This window comes from Lissotriton vulgaris, chromosome 5 (genome assembly GCF_964263255.1).
Source record: "Lissotriton vulgaris chromosome 5, aLisVul1.2, whole genome shotgun sequence".
In the NCBI taxonomy this organism is placed as follows: domain Eukaryota; kingdom Metazoa; phylum Chordata; class Amphibia; order Caudata; family Salamandridae; genus Lissotriton; species Lissotriton vulgaris.
In genome coordinates this window covers 4258731-4278166 of record NC_141693.1, presented here as the reverse complement: position 1 = coordinate 4278166, position 19436 = coordinate 4258731, and the positions used below count along the sequence as shown (strand labels likewise).

The window sequence follows — 19436 nt, the reverse complement described above, 5'->3', positions numbered from 1 at the left end:
TTGAACAGGTTTTGTGTCCTGTCTCTCTTCCCCAGAACACAATTTCTCTCTTGAACAGGTTTTGTGTCCTGTCTCTCTTCCCAAGAACACAATGTCTCTCTTGAACAGGCTGTGTGTCCTGTCTCTCTTCCCCAGAACACGATGTCTCTCTTGAACAGGCTGTGTGTCCTGTCTCTCTTCCCAAGAACACAATGTCTCTCTTGAAGAGGCTGTGTGTCCTGTCTCTCTTCCCCAGAACACAATGTCTCTCTTGAACAGGTTTTGTGTCCCGTCTCTCTTCCCCAGAACACAATGTTCTCTTGAACAGGCTGTCTGTCCTGTCTCTCTTCCCCAGAACACAATGTCTCTCTTGAACAAGCTGTGTGTCCTGTGTCTCTTCCCCAGAACACAATGTCTCTCTTGAACAGGCTGTGTGTCCTGTCTCTCTTCCCAAGAACGCAATGTCTCTCTTGAACAGGCTGTGTGTCCTGTCTCTCTTCCCAAGAACACAATGTCTCTCTTGAACAGGCTGTGTGTCCTGTCTCTCTTCCCAAGAACACAATGTCTCTCTTGAACAGGCTGTGTGTCCTGTCTTTCTTTCCAAGAACACAATGTCTCTCTTGAACAGGTTTTGTGCCCTGTCTCTCTTCCCCAGAACACAATGTCTCTCTTGAACAGGTTTTGTGTCCTGTCTCTCTTCCCAAGAACACAATGTCTCTCTTGAACAGGCTGTGTGTCCTGTCTCTCTTCCCAAGAACACAATGTCTCTCTTGAACCGGATTTGTGTCCTGTCTCTCTTCCCAAGAACACAATGTCTCTCTTGAACAAGTTTTGTGTCCTGTCTCTCTTCCCCAGAACACAATGTCTCTCTTGAACGGGCTGGGTGTCCTGTCTCTCTTCCCCAGAACACAATGTCTCTCTTGAACAGGCTGTGTGTCCTGTCTCTCTTCCCAAGAACAAATTCTCTCTTGAACAGGTTGTGTGTCCTGTCTCTCTTCCCAAGAACACAATGTCTCTCTTGAACAGGCTGTGTGTCCTGTCTCTCTTCCCCAGAACACAATGTCTCTCTTGAACAGGTTTTGTGTCCTGTCTCTCTTCCCAAGAACACAATGTCTCTCTTGAACAGGCTTTGTGTCCTGTCTCTCTTCCCAAGAACACAATGTCTCTCTTAAACAGGCTGTGTGTCCTGTCTCTCTTCCCCAGAACACAATGTCTCTCTTGAACAGGCTTTGTGCCCTGTCTCTCTTCCCAAGAACACAATGTCTCTCTTGAACAGGCTGTGTGTCCTGTCTCTCTTCCCAAGATCACAATGTCTCTCTTGAACAGGCTGTGTGTCCTCTCTCTCTTCCCAAGAACACGATGTATCTCTTGAACAGGCTTTGTGCCCTGTCTCTCTTCCCCAGAACACAATGTCTCTCTTAAACAGGCTGTGTGTCCTGTCTCTCTTCCCCAGAACACAATGTCTCTCTTGAACAGGCTTTGTGCCCTGTCTCTCTTCCCAAGAACACAATGTCTCTCTTGAACAGGCTTTGTGCCCTGTCTCTCTTCCCAAGAACACAATGTCTCTCTTGAACAGGCTGTGTGTCCTGTCTCTCTTCCCAAGATCACAATGTCTCTCTTGAACAGGCTGTGTGTCCTCTCTCTCTTCCCAAGAACACAATGTCTCTCTTGAACAGGCTGTGTGTCCTGTCTCTCTTCCCAAGAACACAATGTCTCTCTTGAACAGGCTGTGTGTCCCGTCTCTCTTGAACAGGCTGTGTGTCCCGTCTCTCTTCCCCAGAACACAATGTCTCTCTTGAACAGGCTGTGTGTCCTGTCTCTCTTCTCCAGAACACAATGTCTCTCTTTAACAGGCTGTGTTTCCTGTCTCTCTTCCCCAGAACACAATGTCTCTCTTGAACAGGTTTTGTGTCCTGTCTCTCTTCCCAAGAACACAATGTCACTCTTGAACAGGCTATGTGTCCTGTCTCTCTTCCCAAGAACACAATGTCTCTCTTGAACAGGCTGTGTGTCCTGTCTCTCTTCCCCAGAACACAATGTCTCTCTTGAACAGGCTTTGTGCCCTGTCTCTCTTCCCCAGAACACAATGTCTCTCTTGAACAGGCTGTGTGTCCTGTCTCTCTTCCCAAGAACACAATGTCTCTCTTGAACAGGCTGTGTGTGCTGTCTCTCTTCCCAAGAACACAATGTCTCTCTTGAACAGGTTTTGTGCCCTGTCTCTCTTCCCCAGGCCAGTGTCTCTTACACAACCATAGTTCACTTCCTCTGGCATGTCTTTCACCACAGTCTCTACATCTATTCCTGAGACCCTGTACCTCTTTCAATGTGCTGTTTCTTTTGCTCCAGCTCAGTCTCTCTATTCCCCATGGCATGTCTCTCTTCATCTAACCATACGTCATTTCAATAAGCGCCTCAAAGAATTAATAAAAGCTCCAAAGGTATCAATTCTTACCAGATGCACTGATCAGTTCGACCTTTACTGCATACTTTGACTACAATGTCCATTTTTGAAACACATTTAACATTTTTGGTTTTGTTCATGAGAAGAGACCAATTTACAATTTTAAATTCAATCAAAAGTCTAACTTAGAACTAATGTTTAATTTGACAACTTCTCGGTATTCAAAATAGGAAGTTACTACTAGTAAACTTACTAGTAGTAAAATTACATACTACTAGTAAATTTACTAGTAGTAAAGATAATAGTAGTAACTTACCTTTGTGAAAACCAAAAAGTTGTAAAGTTAGACTTTGAATCTAAATTTAGACTTTTGGTCTAACTTTGCCTTTTTTTGTGAATTGGTCCCGGGGTATCTGTATAGCTCAACGTAGCCAGCAGGCAGAGGAGTGCTGTACAGCGTTAATTACAAGCATAAAGTCAACGGGTGATAGGAGAGGAAGCTGGGTTGTGGACAGTTGGCGCATTGTCATGTATTGCTCCCTAAAGAGGTGAGTCTTCAACTCTTCCCTACATTGAAGCAGTGTTAGGACAGTCCTGGTGATTATGGGAATGTTGTTCGGCTAGGGCGGTCGACCTCGAATCTGGGAACCAGGTTTGAGTCTCGGCAATGACGCTGAACATCCTGTGATTCTGTGCAGATCACTTAATTTACCCGTGCCTAGCAAATATCAATGTGTCCTCATGTAACGCAACAGGTGCCATGTAAGGCGCTCTGATACTCAATTCGGGTCAAGTTCGCGCTATATGAAACTCCATCAAAAAAAAAAGAATTTCAAGGTCGAAGCAGAGAGGAAACCTCCAAATTTAGTGACTCAACCTATGTCCACTGTTGAGTACTTGCCAGAGAGACCTCTGGAGATAAAGTGTGCCCTCATCAAGTGGAGTTTCCCCTTGAAAGGAAAATATTAAGAATAGTGTGTGGAAAATCGAATTCTTTTTACTCATTAGTAGAAGGGAAGTGAAATTTCTTGAGTTTCCAAGAGAGTGAAGAAAGAAGACAAGACTGGAATCTACACATCTCGCCGCCATCCCTCTCCCGCTCTGTCTCGTTCTGTACCTTCCTCTCACTCCTCTTTTGCCTCCTTCCCTCTCTGTATATTTCTCTCTCTGTTTCCACATCCTTAGTTTCTCTCCCTCTCTCTTTCTGTTTCCATCTTTCACCATTCAGCATTTCCTATTCCAAAATCTCCTTCTGCTGTTTCCCTTTTCTTTCCTTTCAGCAAACTCAGTGTTTCTCTCTTTCTTTTCTTCCCCTCTCTTAATTATCCTTCCACTTATCACTCTGTGAAACTGAGATAAACGCCTAACTTTATGACTTTCAGTATCACAAAGGGCATTTACGAGTAGTAAAGTTAGACTTTTGTTTAACTTTTGATCTCATTTAAACTTAAGACCAAATTTAAGTTTAACTGAGGCAAAGGTCTAACTTTGCGACTTTCGGTATTCACAACGGGCATTTACGAGTAGTAAAGTTAGACTTTTGTTTAACTTTTGATCTCATTTAAACTTAAGACCAAATCTAAGTTTAACTGAGACAAAGGTCTAACTTTGCGACTTTCGGTATTCACAACGGGCATTCAAGAGTAGTAAAGGTAGACTTTTGTCTCAGTTTACCTTTGTGAATCGGGCCCTCTGCCTTTTTCTTCCTCACACACACATTCCATCTACAAGTCTCGCTCTCGCCTGTTCTTTTTCTCACTCCTCCCACTGTCACTCATTCAATCGTTTTCTTCCTCTCTCGCTGGATGGGCCTAGCCTTCATCCTCTTCTTCATGCCCAGCACGTGTCTCTTCTTCGTTGCCAGACTTTTTCCCTTTGCCAAGCTCCGCATTTCACCTCTTCGCTGAGGCCGGTTGTTGTGCTTTCCTCATGCTCAGCCATATTCTTCCTCTTCCTCAGTCCCTTTCTTCCTCACACCCAGCCTTTCTCCCCCCGACAGTATTTCGTATCTTTCCTCACACCCTGCATATGCCAACCCTCCAGACACAGCCTTTGTCTCCTTCACCATGCCCAGCCTCTGCCACCTTCACCATGCCCATCCTCTGCCCCTTAACCATGCCTAGCATCTGCCACCTTCACCATGCCCAGACTCTGCCCCTTCACCATGCCAAGTCTCTGCCCCCTTCACCATACCTAGCCTCTGCCCCTTCACCATGCCCAGCCTCTGCCCCTTCAACATGCCCAGCCTCTGCCCCTTCACCACACCTAGCCTCTGCCCCTTTACCATGCCCAGCCTCTGCCCCTTCACTATACCTAGCCTCTGCCCCTTCACCATGCCCAGCCTCTGCCCCTTCACCATGCCCAGCCTCTGCCTCTTCACCATGCCCAGCCTCTGCCCCTTTCACCATGATCAGCTTCTGCCCCTTCACCATGCCCAGCCTCTGCAACCTTCACCATGCCCATCCTCTACCCCTTTGCCATGCCCCGGCTCTGCCCCTTCACCATGCCCAGACTCTGCCCCTTCACCATGCCAAGTCTCTGCCCCCTCACCATGCCCATCCTCTACCCCTTTACCATGCCCAGCCTCTGCCCCTACACCATGCCCAGCCTCTGCCCCTTTCACCATGATCAGCCTCTGCCCCTTCACCATGCCCTGCCCCCTTCGCCATGTCCAGCCTCTGCCCCTTCACCATGCCCTTCCCCCTTCGCCATGCCCAGCCTCTGCCCCTTCACCATGCCCTGCCCCCTTCGCCATGCCCAGCCTCTGCCCCTTCACCATGATCAGCCTCTGCCCTTTCGCCATGCCCAGCCTCTGCCCCATTCGCCATGCCCAGCCTCTGCCCCTTCACCATGATCAGCCTCTGCCCCCTTCGCCATACCGATGCCCTTCCCCCTTCGCCATGCCCATGCCATGCCCCCTTTGCTATGCCCCGTTCGCCATGCCCCGCCTTTGCCCGGCGTCCTTACCATCTTCATTTTGGCCCTGGATGTAGCTGAGGAGACGCCAGAAACCGGTCAGCCTGGCACGGGTGTACGTGGCCGTCACACGAGTGCCCACCCAGACGGAGGGTGGGTATAGCCGAGCCTAGGAAGGGAAACAGGAGCACTTCAGTCCCAAGCATCACACACCTCTTTCTCAGGGTAAAGAACCAGAACTGTCTCACAGGGCACAGCACCCGCGGGCTCAGGGTGTCAGCACCTACCTCATACTCTGAGGTGTTGGTAGGGACTCTGTACTAGTAGTAGGGGCAGGGCATCGACTGTCAGCAGCTACCTCATACTCTGTGGTGTGGCAGGGGCTCTCTGCACTAGTAGTAGGGGCGGGGCATCGACTGTCAGCACCTACCTCATACTCTATGGTGTGGGTAGGGTCTCTCTGTACTAGTAGTAGGGACGGGGCTCAGGGTGTCAGCACCTACCTCATACTCTATGGTGTGGGTAGGGGCTCTCTGTACTAGTAGTAGGGGCAGGGTTTAGGCGGTCAGCACCTACCTCATACTCTGTGGTGTTGGTAGGGGCTCTCTGTACTAGTAGTAGGGGCGGGGCATCGACTGTCAGTACCTACCTCATACTCTGTGGTGTTGGTAGGGGCTCTCTGTACTAGTACTAGGGGCGGAGCTTAGGCGGTCAGCACCTACCTCATACTCCGTGGTGTTGGTAGTGGCTCTCTGTACTAGTAGTAGGGGCGGGGCTCCGGGTGTCAGCACCTACCTCATACTCTGAGGTGTTGGTAGGGCTCTCTGTACTAGTAGTATGGGCGGGGCTCAGGGTGTCAGCACCTACCTCATACTCTGAGGTGTTGGTAGGGGCTCTCTGTACTAGTACTAGGGGCGGAGCTTCGGCGGTCAGCACCTACCTCATACTCCGTGGTGTTGGTAGGGGCTCTCTGTACTAGTAGTAGGGGCGGGGCATCGACTGTCAGTACCTACCTCATACTCTGTGATGTTGGTAGGGGCTCTCTGTACTAGTAGTAGGGGCGGGGCTCTGGGTGTCAGCACCTACCTCATACTCCGTGGTGTTGGTAGGGGCTCCCTGTACTAGTAGTAGGGGTGGGGCTCAGGGTGTCAGCACCTACCTCATACTCTGAGGTGTTGGTAGGGGCTCTCTGTATTAGTAGTAGGGGCGGGGCTCTGGCGGTCAGCACCTACCTCATACTCCGTGGTGTTGGTAGGGGCTCTCTGTACTAGTAGTATGGGCGGGGCTCAGGGTGTCAGCACCTACCTCATACTCTGAGGTGTTGGTAGGGGCTCTCTGTACTAGTAGTAGGGGCGGGCTTAGGCGGTCAGCACCTACCTCATACTCCGTGGTGTTGGCAGTGGCTCTCTGTACTAGTAGTAGGGGCGGGCCCCGGGTGTCAGACCCTACCTCATACTCCGAGGTGTTGGTAGGGGCTCTCTGTATTAGTAGTAGGGGCGGGGCTTAGGCAGTCAGCACCTACCTCATACTCTGTGGTGTTGGTAGGGGCTCTCTGTACTAGTAGTAGTGGCGGGGCATCGACTGTCAGTACCTACCTCATACTCTGTGGTGTTGGTAGGGGCTCTCTGTACTAGTAGTAGGGGCGGGGCATCGACTGTCAGTACCTACCTCATACTCCATGGTGTTGGCAGTGACTCTCTGTACTAGTAGTAGGGGCGGGCCCCGGGTGTCAGACCCTACTTCATACTCCGAGGTGTTGGTAGGGGCTCTCTGTACTAGTAGTAGGGGCGGGGCTTAGGCAGTCAGCACCTACCTCATACTCTGTGGTGTTGGTAGGGGCTCTCTGTACTAGTAGTAGGGGCGGGGCATCGACTGTCAGTACCTACCTCATACTCTGTGATGTTGGTAGGGGCTCTCTGTACTAGTAGTAGGGGCGGGGCTCTGGGTGTCAGCACCTACCTCATACTCCGTGGTGTTGGTAGGGGCTCCCTGTACTAGTAGTAGGGGTGGGGCTCAGGGTGTCAGCACCTACCTCATACTCTGAGGTGTTGGTAGGGGCTCTCTGTACTAGTACTAGGGGCGGAGCTTAGGCGGTCAGCACCTACCTCATACTCCGTGGTGTTGGTAGTGGCTCTCTGTACTAGTAGTAGGGGCGGGGCTCCGGGTGTCAGCACTTACCTCATACTCTGAGGTGTTGGTAGGGGCTCTCTGTACTAGTAGTAGGGGTGGGCTTAGGCGGTCAGCACCTACCTCATACTCTGTGGTGTTGGCAGTGGCTCTCTGTACTAGTAGTAGGGGCGGGCCCCGGGTGTCAGACCCTACCTCATACTCCGAAGTGTTGGAAGGGGCTCTCTGTACTAGTAGTAGGGGCGGGGCATCGACTGTCAGCACCTACCTCATATTCTATGGTGTTGGTAGGGGCTCTCTGTACTAGTAGTAGGGGCGGGGCTCTAGGTGTCAGCACCTACCTCATACTCCGTGGTGTTGGCAGTGGCTCTCTGTACTAGTAGTAGGGGCGGGGCTCCGGGTGTCAGACCCTACCTCATACTCCGTGGTTTTGGTAGGGGCTCTCTGTAGTAGGGGCGGTGCTCTGGGTGTCAGCACCTACCTCATACTCCGTGGTGTTGGTAGGGGCTCTCTGTACTAGTAGTAGGGGCGGGCCCCGGGTGTCAGACCCTACCTCATACTCCGAAGTGTTGGTAGGGGCTCTCTGTACTAGTAGTAGGGGCGGGGCATCGACTGTCAGCACCTACCTCATATTCTATGGTGTTGGTAGGGGCTCTCTGTACTAGTAGTAGGGGCGGGGCTCTAGGTGTCAGCACCTACCTCATACTCCATGGTGTTGGCAGTGGCTCTCTGTACTAGTGGTAGGGGCGGGGCTCCGGGTGTCAGACCCTACCTCATACTCCGTGGTTTTGGTAGGGGCTCTCTGTAGTAGGGGCGGGGCTCCGGGTGTCAGACCCTACCTCATACTCCGTGGTTTTGGTAGGGGCTCTCTGTAGTAGGGGCGGTGCTCTGGGTGTCAGCACCTACCTCATACTCCGTGGTGTTGGTAGGGGTTCTCTGTGCTAGTAGTAGGGGCGGGTCCCTGGGTGTCAGCACCTACCTCATACTCTGTGGTGTTGGTAGGGGTTCTCTGTACTAGTAGTAGGGGAGGGGCTCCGGGTGTCAGCACCTACCTCATACTCCGTGGTGTTGGCAGGGGCTCTCTGTACTAGTAGTAGGGGCGGGGCATCGACTGTCAGTACCTACCTCATACTCTGTGGTGCGGGTAGGGGCTCTCTGTACTAGTAGTAGGGGCGGGCCCCGGGTGTCAGACCCTACCTCATACTCTGAGGTGTTGGTAGGGGCTCTCTGTACTAGTAGTAGGGGCGGGGCTCTGGATGTCAGCACCTACCTCATACTCCGTGGTGTTGGTAGGGGCTCTCTGTACTAGTAGTAGGGGCGGGGCTCCGGATTTCAGCACCTACCTCATACTCTGAGGTGTTGGTAGGGGCTCTCTGCACTAGTAGTAGGGGTGGGCTTAGGCGGTCAGCACCTACCTCATACTCTGTGGTGTTGGCAGTGGCTCTCTGTACTAGTAGTAGGGGCGGGCCCCGGGTGTCAGACCCTACCTCATACTCTGAGGTGTTGGTAGGGGCTCTGTGTACTAGTAGTAGGGTTGGGGCTTAGGCAGTCAGCACCTACCTCATACACCGTGGCGTTGGCAGGGGCTCTCTGTACTAGTAGTAGGGGCGGGGCTTAGGCAGTCAGCACCTACCTCATACTCCGTGGTGTTGGTAGGGGCTCTCTGTGCTACTAGTAGGGGCGGGGCTTAGGCAGTCAGCACCTACCTCATACTCCGTGGTGTTGGTAGGGGCTCTCTATGCTAGTAGTAGGGGCGGGTCCCTGGGTGTCAGCACCTACCTCATACTCCGTGGTGTTGCACAAGGCTCTGAAGGTGAAACACTCCTCCACCTCGCTGCAGAAGTCCGGCTTGAGGCTGTAAAGAGTGGAGGGAGAGAGATGGTGAGGGTCTGTGAGTAAGGGGGGGCAGGTGCAAGGGGGTCCATCTTACCTCTGACCCCGAGACCCTCCGACCCCCAGAGACAGGAGGATAAGGACTGCAGCCCCTGGAGCAGATGTGGGTGGAAACAGCACCATTCTCAGCTGTCAATCTGAGGGAAGAAACCACTGTTAGTTACATAGGCCATGACCTGCAGGTGCCCCTCCCCCTCATATCCTTAGCCCTAGTTGCCCCTATGAGCCCCCCCTGCCTCACCCCTTGGTGCCCCTCCCAGCCCCCTCCAATCCTTATCCCAAACCTCCTTATGACTGCACCACTCACCAGTATATTACTATTGTTCTCTTAGCTAAGTGTCCACCACTCTCTACCTTCCCCTTTGGGGCCTCCCCCACCTTCATCCTTCAGGGCCACAGTTCCATTTCCCCCTCCAACTCCCCTGCACACACCTCGCCATGGTGCTCGTTTCCTAGGGGCTTCCCTCCTCTGGGCAGGTTCTCTTGCTTCTTGCTTGCATGGACCTTACTCCCCAGCCCACCATCCGTTTGCTGGTTACAACCACCCCTTCTTCTCCACAACCTCCCCTCTGTTGACAATCACATCTCTCTTCTTCTCTTCTCTCTCTTTCTATACCTTCTCTCTGTCCGTCCCTGGCATCAACGGTTCACTGCCTATCCTCCAGGGTACATCCACTTCTGCCCTGAGGATTCCCCATATAACCTCTGGTCTTCTCACCATCTCTCTTCTCCTCTCTTTTGTGCTTTCTCCCAAACACTTCCCTCACATCTCCTCCCAACCACTATCCTCACCTCTCCTCGCTCCCACCCCAACTCCTCCCAGCCGCTTCCCTTACCTCTCCTCACTCCCAACCACTTCCCTCACCTCTCCTCCCAGCCACTTCCCTCACCTCTCCTCGCTCCCAAATAATTCCCTCAACTCTCCTCTCAACCACTTCCCTCACCTCTCCTCCCAACCACTTCTCTCACCTCTCCTTGCTCCCAACCGCTTCCCTCACCTCTCCTTGCTCACAACCACATCCCTCACCTCTCCTCCCTCTCAACCACTTCCCTCACCCCTCCTCACTCCCAACCACTTCCCTCACCTCCCCTCCCAACCACTTCCCTCACCTCTCCTCCCTTCCAACCACTTTGCTCACCTCTCCTCCCTCCCAATGACTTCCCTCACCTCTCCTTACTCCCAACCACGTCCCTCTCCTCTACATTCTCCTCAGTTTCCGTCACTGAAGTGTGAGCTCTGGTAAAGAAAGGTTATTAAGATATAGAAGCTGAGGTATAGGTCATTAACAACCTGCAAGATCTTCTAAGCAAAGCTCATTGATGGTGTGCAACCTCTAGTAAAGAAAGGTGAGTTCAGGTCAGTGATGGCGTGCAAGCTCTAGTAAAGAAAGGTGAGTTCAGGCCATTGATGGCATGCAAGCTCTAGTAAAGAAAGATGAGTTCAGGCCATTTATGGCGTGCAAGCTCTAGTAAAGAAAGGTGAGTTCAAGTCAATGATGGTGTGCAAGCTCTAGTAAAGAAAGATGAGTTCAGGCCATTGATGGCGTGCAAGCTCTAGTAAAGAAAGATGAGTTCAGGCCATTGATGGCGTGCAAGCTCTAGTAAAGAAAGATGAGTTCAGGCCATTGATGGCGTGCAAGCTCTAGTAAAGAAAGGTGAGTTCAGGTCATTGGTGACGTGCAAGCTCTAGTGAGTGAAGAAAGATGAGTTCAGGCCATTGATGGCGTGCAAGCTCTAGTAAAGAAAGATGAGTTCAGGCCATTGATGGCGTGCAAGCTCTAGTAAAGAAAGGTGAGTTCAGGTCAATGATGGTGTGCAAGCTCTAGTAAAGAAAGATGAGTTCAGGCCATTGATGGCGTGCAAGCTCTAGTAAAGAAAGGTGAGTTCAGGTCATTGGTGACGTGCAAGCTCTAGTAAAGAAAGATGAGTTCAGGCCATTGATGGCATGCAAGCTCTAGTAAAGAAAGGTGAGTTCAGGTCATTGGTGACGTGCAAGCTCTAGTGAGTGAAGAAAGATGAGTTCAGGCCATTGATGGCGTGCAAGCTCTAGTAAAGAAAGGTGAGTTCAGGTCAATGATGGTGTGCAATCTCTAGTAAAGAAAGGTGAGTTCAGGTCATTGGTGACGTGCAAGCTCTAGTAAAGAAAGGTGAGTTCAGGTCAATGATGGTGTGCAAGCTCTAGTAAAGAAAGGTGAGTTCAGGCCATTGATGGCATGCAAGCTCTAGTAAAGAAAGGTGAATTCTGGTAATTGATGATGGGCAAGCTGTAGTGAATAAAGGTGAGTTCAGGCCATTGATGGCATGAAATCTCTAGTAAAGAAAGATGAGTTCAATTCATTGATGGCTTGCAAGCTCTAGTAAAGAAAAGTGAGTTGTGGTCATTGATGGCATGCAAGCTCTGGTAAAGAAAGGTGAGTTCAGGTCATTGATTGCATGCAAGCTCTAGTAAAGAAAAGTGAGTTGTGGTCATTGATGGCTTGCAAGCTCTAGTAAAGAAAAGTGAGTTGTGGTCATTGATGGCATGCACGATCTAGTAAAGAAAAGTGAATTCTGGTCATTGATGATGTGCAAACTGTAGTAAATAAAGGTGAGTTCAGGTTATTGATGATGTGCAACCTCTAGGAAAGAAAGGTGAGTTCAGGTCATTGTTGGTGTGCAATGTCTAGTAAAGAAAGATGAGTTCAGATCATTGATGGCGTGCACGCATTAGTAAATAAAGGAGAATTCAGGTCATTGATGGCGTGCAAGCTCTAGTAAAGAAAGGTGAGTCCAGATCATTGATAACATGAAAGATCTGGTTAAGAAAGGTGTGTTCCTGTCATTGATGGCGTGCAAGCTCTAGTAAAGAATGGTGAGTTCAGGTCAGTGATGGTGTGCAAGCTCTAGTGAAGAAAGGTGAGTTCAGGTCAGTGATGGCGTGCAAGCTCTAGTGAAGAAAGGTGAGTTCAGGTCATTGATGCCGTGCAAGATCTGGTAAAGAAAGGTGAGTTCAGGTCATTGATGACGTACAAGCTCTTGAAAAGAAAAGTGAGTTCAGGTCATTGATGGCGTGAAATTCTAGTAAAGAGAGGTGAGTTCAGGTCACTGATGGCATGCACGCTCCGGTAAAGAAAGGCGTGTTCAGGTAATTTTTGGGGTCCAAGATCTGGTAAAGAAAGGTGAGTTAAGGTCATTGATGACGTGCAAGCTCTAGTAAAGAAAAGTGAGTTGTGGTCATTGATGGCGTGCAAGCTCTAGTGAAGAAAGGTGAGTTCAGGTCATTGATGCCGTGCAAGATCTGGTAAAGAAAGGTGAGTTCAGGTCATTGATGACGTACACGCTCTTGAAAAGAAAAGTGAGTTCAGGTCATTGATGGCGTGAAATTCTAGTAAAGAGAGGTGAGTTCAGGTCACTGATGGCATGCACGCTCCGGTAAAGAAAGGCGTGTTCAGGTAATTTTTGGGGTCCAAGATCTGGTAAAGAAAGGTGAGTTAAGGTCATTGATGACGTGCAAGCTCTAGTAAAGAAAGGTGAGTTAAGGTCATTGACAGCGCGCAAGCTCTAGTAAAGAAAGGTGCGTTCTGGTCATTGATGAGGTGCAAGCTCTAGTAAAGAAAGGTGAGTTCAGGTCATTGACGGCGTGCAAGCTCTAGTAAAGAAAAGCGAGTTCAGGTCCTTGATGACGTGCAAGCTCTGGTAAGGAAAAGTGAGTTCAGGTCATTGATGGTATGAAAGCTGTAGTGAAGAAAGGTGAATTCAGTTCATTGATGATGTGCAAGCTCTGGTAAAGAAAAGTGAGTTCAGGTCATTGATGGCATGAAAGCTGTAGTGAACAAAAGTGAGTTCAGGTCATTGATGGCATGAAAGCTGTAGTGAAGAAAGGAGAGTTCAGGTCATTGTTGGGGTGCAAGCTCTAGTAAAGAAAAGTGAGTTCAGGTCATTGATGGCATGAAAGTCGTAGTGAAGAAAGGTAAGTTCATGTCATTGATGGCGTGCAAGCTTTAGTGAAGAACGGTAAATACAGGTCCGGGATGGAGTGCAACCTCTAGTTAAGAAGGCTGAGTTCAGGAAATTGATGGCATGCAAGCTGTAGTAAAGAAAAGTGTGCTCATGTCATTGATGGCGTGCAAGCTCTAGTAAAGAAAAGTGTGTTCATGTCATTGATGGCGTGCAAGCTCTGGTAAAGAAAGCTGAGTTCAGGCCATTGATGGTGTGCAAGCTCTAGTAAAGAAAGGTGAGTTCAGGTCAGTGATGGCGTGCAAGCTCAAGTGAAGAAAGGTGAGTTCAGGTCAGTGATGGCGTACAAGCTCTGGTAAAGAAAGGTGAGTTCAGGTCAGTGATGGCGTGCAAGCTCTAGTAAAGAAAAGTGAGTTCAGGTCAGTGATGGCGTGCAAGCTCTAGTAAAGAAAGGTGAGTTCAGGTCAGTGATGGCGTGCAAGCTCTGGTAAAGAAAGGTGAGTTCAGGTCAATGATGGCGTGCAAGCTCTGGTAAAGAAAGACGAGTTCATGTCATTGATGGCGTGCAAGCTCTAGTAAAGAAAAGTGTGTTCATGTCATTGATGGCGTGCAAGCTCTAGTAAAGAAAAGTGTGTTCATGTCATTGATGGCGTGCAAGCTCTAGTAAAGAAAGAACATTGACGAAGTAAAAGCTCTGGTAAAGGAAGGTAAGTTCAGGTCAGTGATAGCGTGAAATCTCTGGTAAAAAAAGGTGAGTTCAAGTCACTGACGAAGTGCAAGCTCTGGGAAAGAAGAGGTGGGTTCAGTTCATTGACGACATGCACGTTTCAGTGAAAAAAGATGGTTTGAGGTTGTTGATGATATGTTTAATGTCGGTATGAAAGATGAGTTCAGATCACTGAAGAAGTGCAAGGTCTGAGAAAAAAAGGCAGGATCAGATCATTGACGAAGTGTGAGCTCTAGTTCAGAAAGTTGGGTTCAGGTAATTGACAACGCGTGATATCTTGTGAAGAAAGATAAGCTCTGCTCACTAACATGCAAGCTCTCAGAAAAAAAGGTGGGTTGACGTAATTTTCAAACTTGCCAGTTCTGGTAAAGAAAGGTAGGTTGATGTCATTGACGATGTGAGAGTTCTAGTAAAACAGGTAAGTGAAAGTTAATGACGGTGTGTTCTTTTTAGTAAAAAAGATTGGTAGAAGTAATTGGCGGTGTGTGAGTTCTGGTAAAGATAGGTAGTTTGAGGTCATTGACCGTGTGAAAGTTATGATAAAGAAAGGTAGGCTGAGATTAACAGTGTGTGAGTTCCGGTAAAGAAGGGTAGAGTGAGGTCATTGATTGTGTGTGAGTTCTAGTAAAGAAAGGTATATTGAGGTCATTGATGACGTGTGAGTTCTAGTAAAGAAAGGTAGGTTGAAGTCATTGATGGTGTACGAGTTCTTGTAAAGAAAGGTGGATTGAGGTAATTGATTGTGTGTGAGTTCTGGTAAAGACGGTGTGCAAATTCTGGTAGAGAAGGTAGGTTAAAGACTGTGTGTGAGTTCTAGTAAAGAAAGCTAAGCTGAAGACATTGATGGTGTGTGAGTTCTTGTAAAGAAAGGTAGGTTGAGATCACTGATGAGGTGCGGGTTCTAGTAAATAAATGGAATGCTAAGGTCATTGATGGTATGGGAGTTCTGGCGAATAAAGTTAGGTTGAGGTCCGTGCGAGTTCTGGTAAAGAAAGGTAGAGTGAGGTCATTGGTGGTATACAAGTTCTAGTAAAGAAAGGTAGGTTGAGATCATGAACAGTGTGAGAGTTCTGGCAAAGAAAGATAAGATGAGGTGAGTCACAGTGTGCAAGTTCTGAGGATGAAAGGTAGGTTGAGGCGATTGATGGTATGCGAGCTCCAGTAAAGAAAAGTAGGTTGAGGTAATTGATGGTGCATGTGTTCTGGTAAAGACAGTGTGCAAGTTCTGGTAGGGAAGGTAGGTTAGGGTGAAAGACTATGTGTGAGTTCTAGTAAAGAAAGTTAAGCTGAAGTCACTGATGAGGTGCGGGTTATAGTAAATAAATGGTATGATAAGGTCACTGACTATGTGTGAGTTCCGGTAAAGCAAGGATGAGGTCACTGATGAAGTGCGAGTTCTCGAAAGGTTGGGTGAGGGAATTGACAGTATGCGAGTTCTGCTGAAAAAAGTACGGTAGAGGGCATTGGCAGTTTGCAGGTTCTGGTATAGAAAGGTAGGTTGAGGTCATTGATGATGTGCGAGTTCCGGTAAAGAAAGGCTGAGGTAACTGATGAAGTGTGAATTCTAGTTACCAAAGGCCAGGTGGTGTAATTGACGGTGTACGAGTTCTACTAAAGAAAGGTAGATTGAGATTATTGACACTGTGAGAGTTCTGGTAAAGAAAGGTAGGTTGAGAGGTTGAGGTCATTGATGACGTGCTTGCCATGATAAAGAAGGTAGGTTGAGGTCAGAAACTGGCACAACAAATTAAATCCGGCTCCCCGTGTGACCCTGCCCCCCCAGGCTCACTAAATCTTGCCAGCGTTGCTATTTTCCCTACGCTCCAGGATCTCATGAACTCCTCTATAACCAGTAGGACGGTCCCTTCAACATGGAAGCACGCTATGGTACGGGCTCTATTGAAGAAACCTTCCCTTGACCCGGCCAACCCCAGTAATTATCGCCCGATCTCGTTACTCCCCTGGGCGTCGAAAATTCTGGAGAAACATGTCAATACCACTCTGACAACATTTTTTGAGGAAAACCACCTCCTCGACTCCTCCCAAACAGGTTTTCGTACCAAACATGGGACAGAGACCGCTTTATTGGCAGTGACTGAGGAGGCAAGACGGCTCCTGGATCGAGGAGGATCAGTGGCAGTGATCCTCCTCGATCTAAGTTCCGCATTTGACACGGTACACCACAAAATCTTGCTAACCCGCCTTGCCGACTTAGGAGTGACCGGAGACGCCCTGACATGGTTCAACTCTTTTTTATCTGACAGAACCTTTCAGGTCTTCGACGGCACATCCCGCTCATCAACTCCCCACCTGGGATGCGGAGTTCCCCAGGGCTCCTCGTTAAGTCCTACGCTCTTCAACGCATACATGAAGCCACTGGCTGAGGTAGTTCGTCCGCATGGTGTCAAGATCATCTCCTATGCGGACGACACCCAGCTGGTGGTCTCCCTTGCTGAGAAGAGCGGCCTCCAGTCGCCACCAGACCTAGCGGCCTGTTTGGAGGATGTAAAGAAGTGGATGATGAGCTCATGCCTAAAGCTAAACGACGATAAAACTGAGCTGATGATCCTGGGCCCAGCCTCCCCCGCCTCCATAGAGCTGATCTGGCCATCAAGCATGGGAATGGCCCCACCCCCCAGAGACAACATTAAAAGCTTGGGCGTCTGGCTCGACAAGTCTCTGAGCCTTAACACACAGGCCACTAAAATCTCAGCTACCTGCTTTGGCCTCCTTAGGGTGATTAAGAAAGTCCTTCCCCTCCTCTGTTCTGAGGCCAAACAGATAATTATACAGGGCCTCATCCAATCTTGTTTGGACTTCAATAACGCCCTTTATTTGGGAGCACCAGACTATACCCTACAGAAGCTCCAACGCACCCAGAATTGTGCTGCCAGAGCGCTGCTGGGAATCCCCCGGAGGACTTCAGTAAGAACCGGTTTAAAGACCCTGCACTGGTTACCTGTCAGGGACAGAGTAAAATTTAAATCACTCTGTATCGCCCACCAGACATTCTGGGAAACGGGCCCAGACATCAATCGCCCCCTGATTTCTCCCTACAGGCCCAACAAATCTCTTCGCTCTTCAACAGCATTTTTGGCCGAAATCCCCAGAATACGCAGAGCCAGAGCAGGAGGACGCTCCTTCTCGTATAATGTTTCCAAACTCTGGAACTCCCTCCCTCTGCAGCTGAGGAACAACCCCAACCTGACTACGTTCCAGAAACAGCTAAAAACCCTGCTATTCAATGCCTAAAAGTAACCTCAAGAGTGCTTCTTCTGTTTTAGCGCCTGGACGCCTCAGGGCAGCTGCAGCGCTCTACAAGTCACATTTTCATTTCATTTCATTTCATGTGCATGTTCTAGTAATGAAAGGTAGGTAGAGATCGCTGATATGTGTGCGTTCTAGCAAAGAAAGGTAGGTTGAGGTCATTCACAGTATGTGAGTTCTGATAAAGAAATGTAGGGGGAAGTCATTGACGGTGTACAAGTTCTGTTAACGAAAACAAGCATGCATGGTAATCCATTGTATGTATATTGTGTCAAAATATCATGAAACAAATGGTGGTATTTGTATTACTTTTAGCCCTGATGAAGTTGTTGGGTTATTTCCCAATATACGACAAAAACGTGTTGGCTAACAGAAGGTCATCTGGAAGAAATGAATCTACACTGAAAAAAGAAAAAGAAATCTATGTTCATCAATAATCTTGTTTGTTACACAACACAACTGCAATTGAATTGTATGGCGTGTACTGGAAAATGTATAGTAGCTGTTTGTCGACCTTAGGACCACGGGCACAAACTCTGTTGTATGAATATGTCTGTGAATATTCTATGAGCACTCGACACCTCACAAACACATTGTTGTGTTTCTATCTAGGACCCTAATTCGATATTCCCGATTCATGCCCTTATGTGGTTATAATTAATAATATCCTTATAAAGGCATAAGAATCATATCCATATTCAGTAATAGCCCATGCAGTCCAAAGCACAGCACGGCTACTCCCATCGACTCCTAGAAAGCACAACGCGTCCTTTAAACAAACCAATCCTCCAGCAGCCCGGGAAAACCCCTGCTTTTGTTTTGATTTGAAAAAGAACCCCTGGAGTCCAGAAAGAACTGTTATTTCTTAGTGATGTCTTATGTCCAACCTTACGTCAAACCCGGCACCTTTCAGGTATAAAATACCAACAGTTGCCTTAAGCAAACACACGGTGGTTTGGAGCACAGCGGCTATCTACTTGCCCGAGAGCCCAGCTGGTGCGAGAGCCCACGTAAGCCGCCCCTGCCGTTTGACACACTGAGAGAGACATTGTCTTTTTCTCCAGCCGAGAAAATCCAGCTCCGGTGTTTCCAGCAACCCTTGCGGGTTGCTGGGAGATCGAGTCCTGAAGAAAGAGATACCAGACCTCCCACATTCTATTACCAAGGTACGGAGCTGACTAAACCCTTAAGAGAATTCTTGATTCAGATTCTTGGCAAAACCAACTTAATCAACTTAACTTAAACTGCTACTTACTTACTCCTTCCCAAGTATTAGTCTTAGGTCAGGTACACCGGGGTAGGCGTAGTTAGAAGCACCAGTTGAGTACGTTAGTCAATGTTTTTATGTATGTATATATTTTATCTATTTTAAAGTATCATATGGCTAAGAAACGATATCAATGCTTTTACAATATTATTTCATAATAATACTTTTACTGTACGCACTTTACTTTATGATAAGTATTGCAATTGTGGCAATTCATTTCTCTTGCATGAGAAAGAAGACTGCTCAATAAATACCACCTTTTATTGAAAACGCCCGTCTCTCTATTTCTCTGCACTCTGGTGAAACTAAGTATGCACGGTTGACTGAGTGAAATAGCTGCCTATTGTTTTCACACGACTCTAGAGATACACTCTTTTCTGAGGGAGCAAAGTTGTCATGTTCGTATGGTTGTCAGAAGCTAATCCCTTCTTGTCTAAATCTGGAGAGTTAACTCTTTCCTGAACATTCGAGAAAGTTTCTAGTGACCTCTGAGCTAGCTGGCAAAACTAATTAAGTCTAATATAGTCAGTAGAGACCTAGTCGACCTCAGTACTACGTCTACACTGCTGTTTATATTATTCCAATGCGCAGAGCCTATTGGGAATATAGGAACTACACTACATGGCGCCCAACGTTTGGTAAGGTGATAATCTAACGCAAGACTCTAGAGTAACTCAGTCGTGCTTTTTCACACAGAACCCTTTTCCCGTAAAAACTCCAAAAGACGTCTGGAGTGGGTGAAAGGTTAATATCCGCCGGAACTTAGTAGGAAGAGATTCCTATGTATTAGTTTTTGGTTTAGTCAATGTTGAAGGATACAGTGTTCCAAAATATTGGGCACCTAATCTTTGTTTCCTTGAAACTTGATCTGCAACAAAACTTTCTGTCAGTAAAATGGGAGAAAGTGAAGACGAAAGGGAGCA

General features: G+C 48.4%; 1 protein-coding gene across 3 annotated transcripts in view; it reads right to left on the bottom strand.

Moving 5' to 3' along the window:
* LOC147709957 (heme-binding protein 2-like) overlaps positions 1-19436 on the bottom strand; it is a 91580-nt gene that overhangs the window by 28877 nt on the left and 43267 nt on the right. For all 3 annotated transcript variants that reach the window (XM_086919911.1, XM_086919913.1, XM_086919914.1), the window contains exons 2-4: positions 9354-9453; positions 9203-9278; positions 5348-5465 (exon numbers count right to left, since the gene is read on the bottom strand). In XM_086919911.1, coding sequence (XP_086776037.1) covers positions 5348-5465; positions 9203-9278; positions 9354-9439 — 280 coding nt within the window. In that variant the 5' untranslated portion in view covers positions 9440-9453. The remainder of the gene's footprint in view (positions 1-5347; positions 5466-9202; positions 9279-9353; positions 9454-19436) is intronic.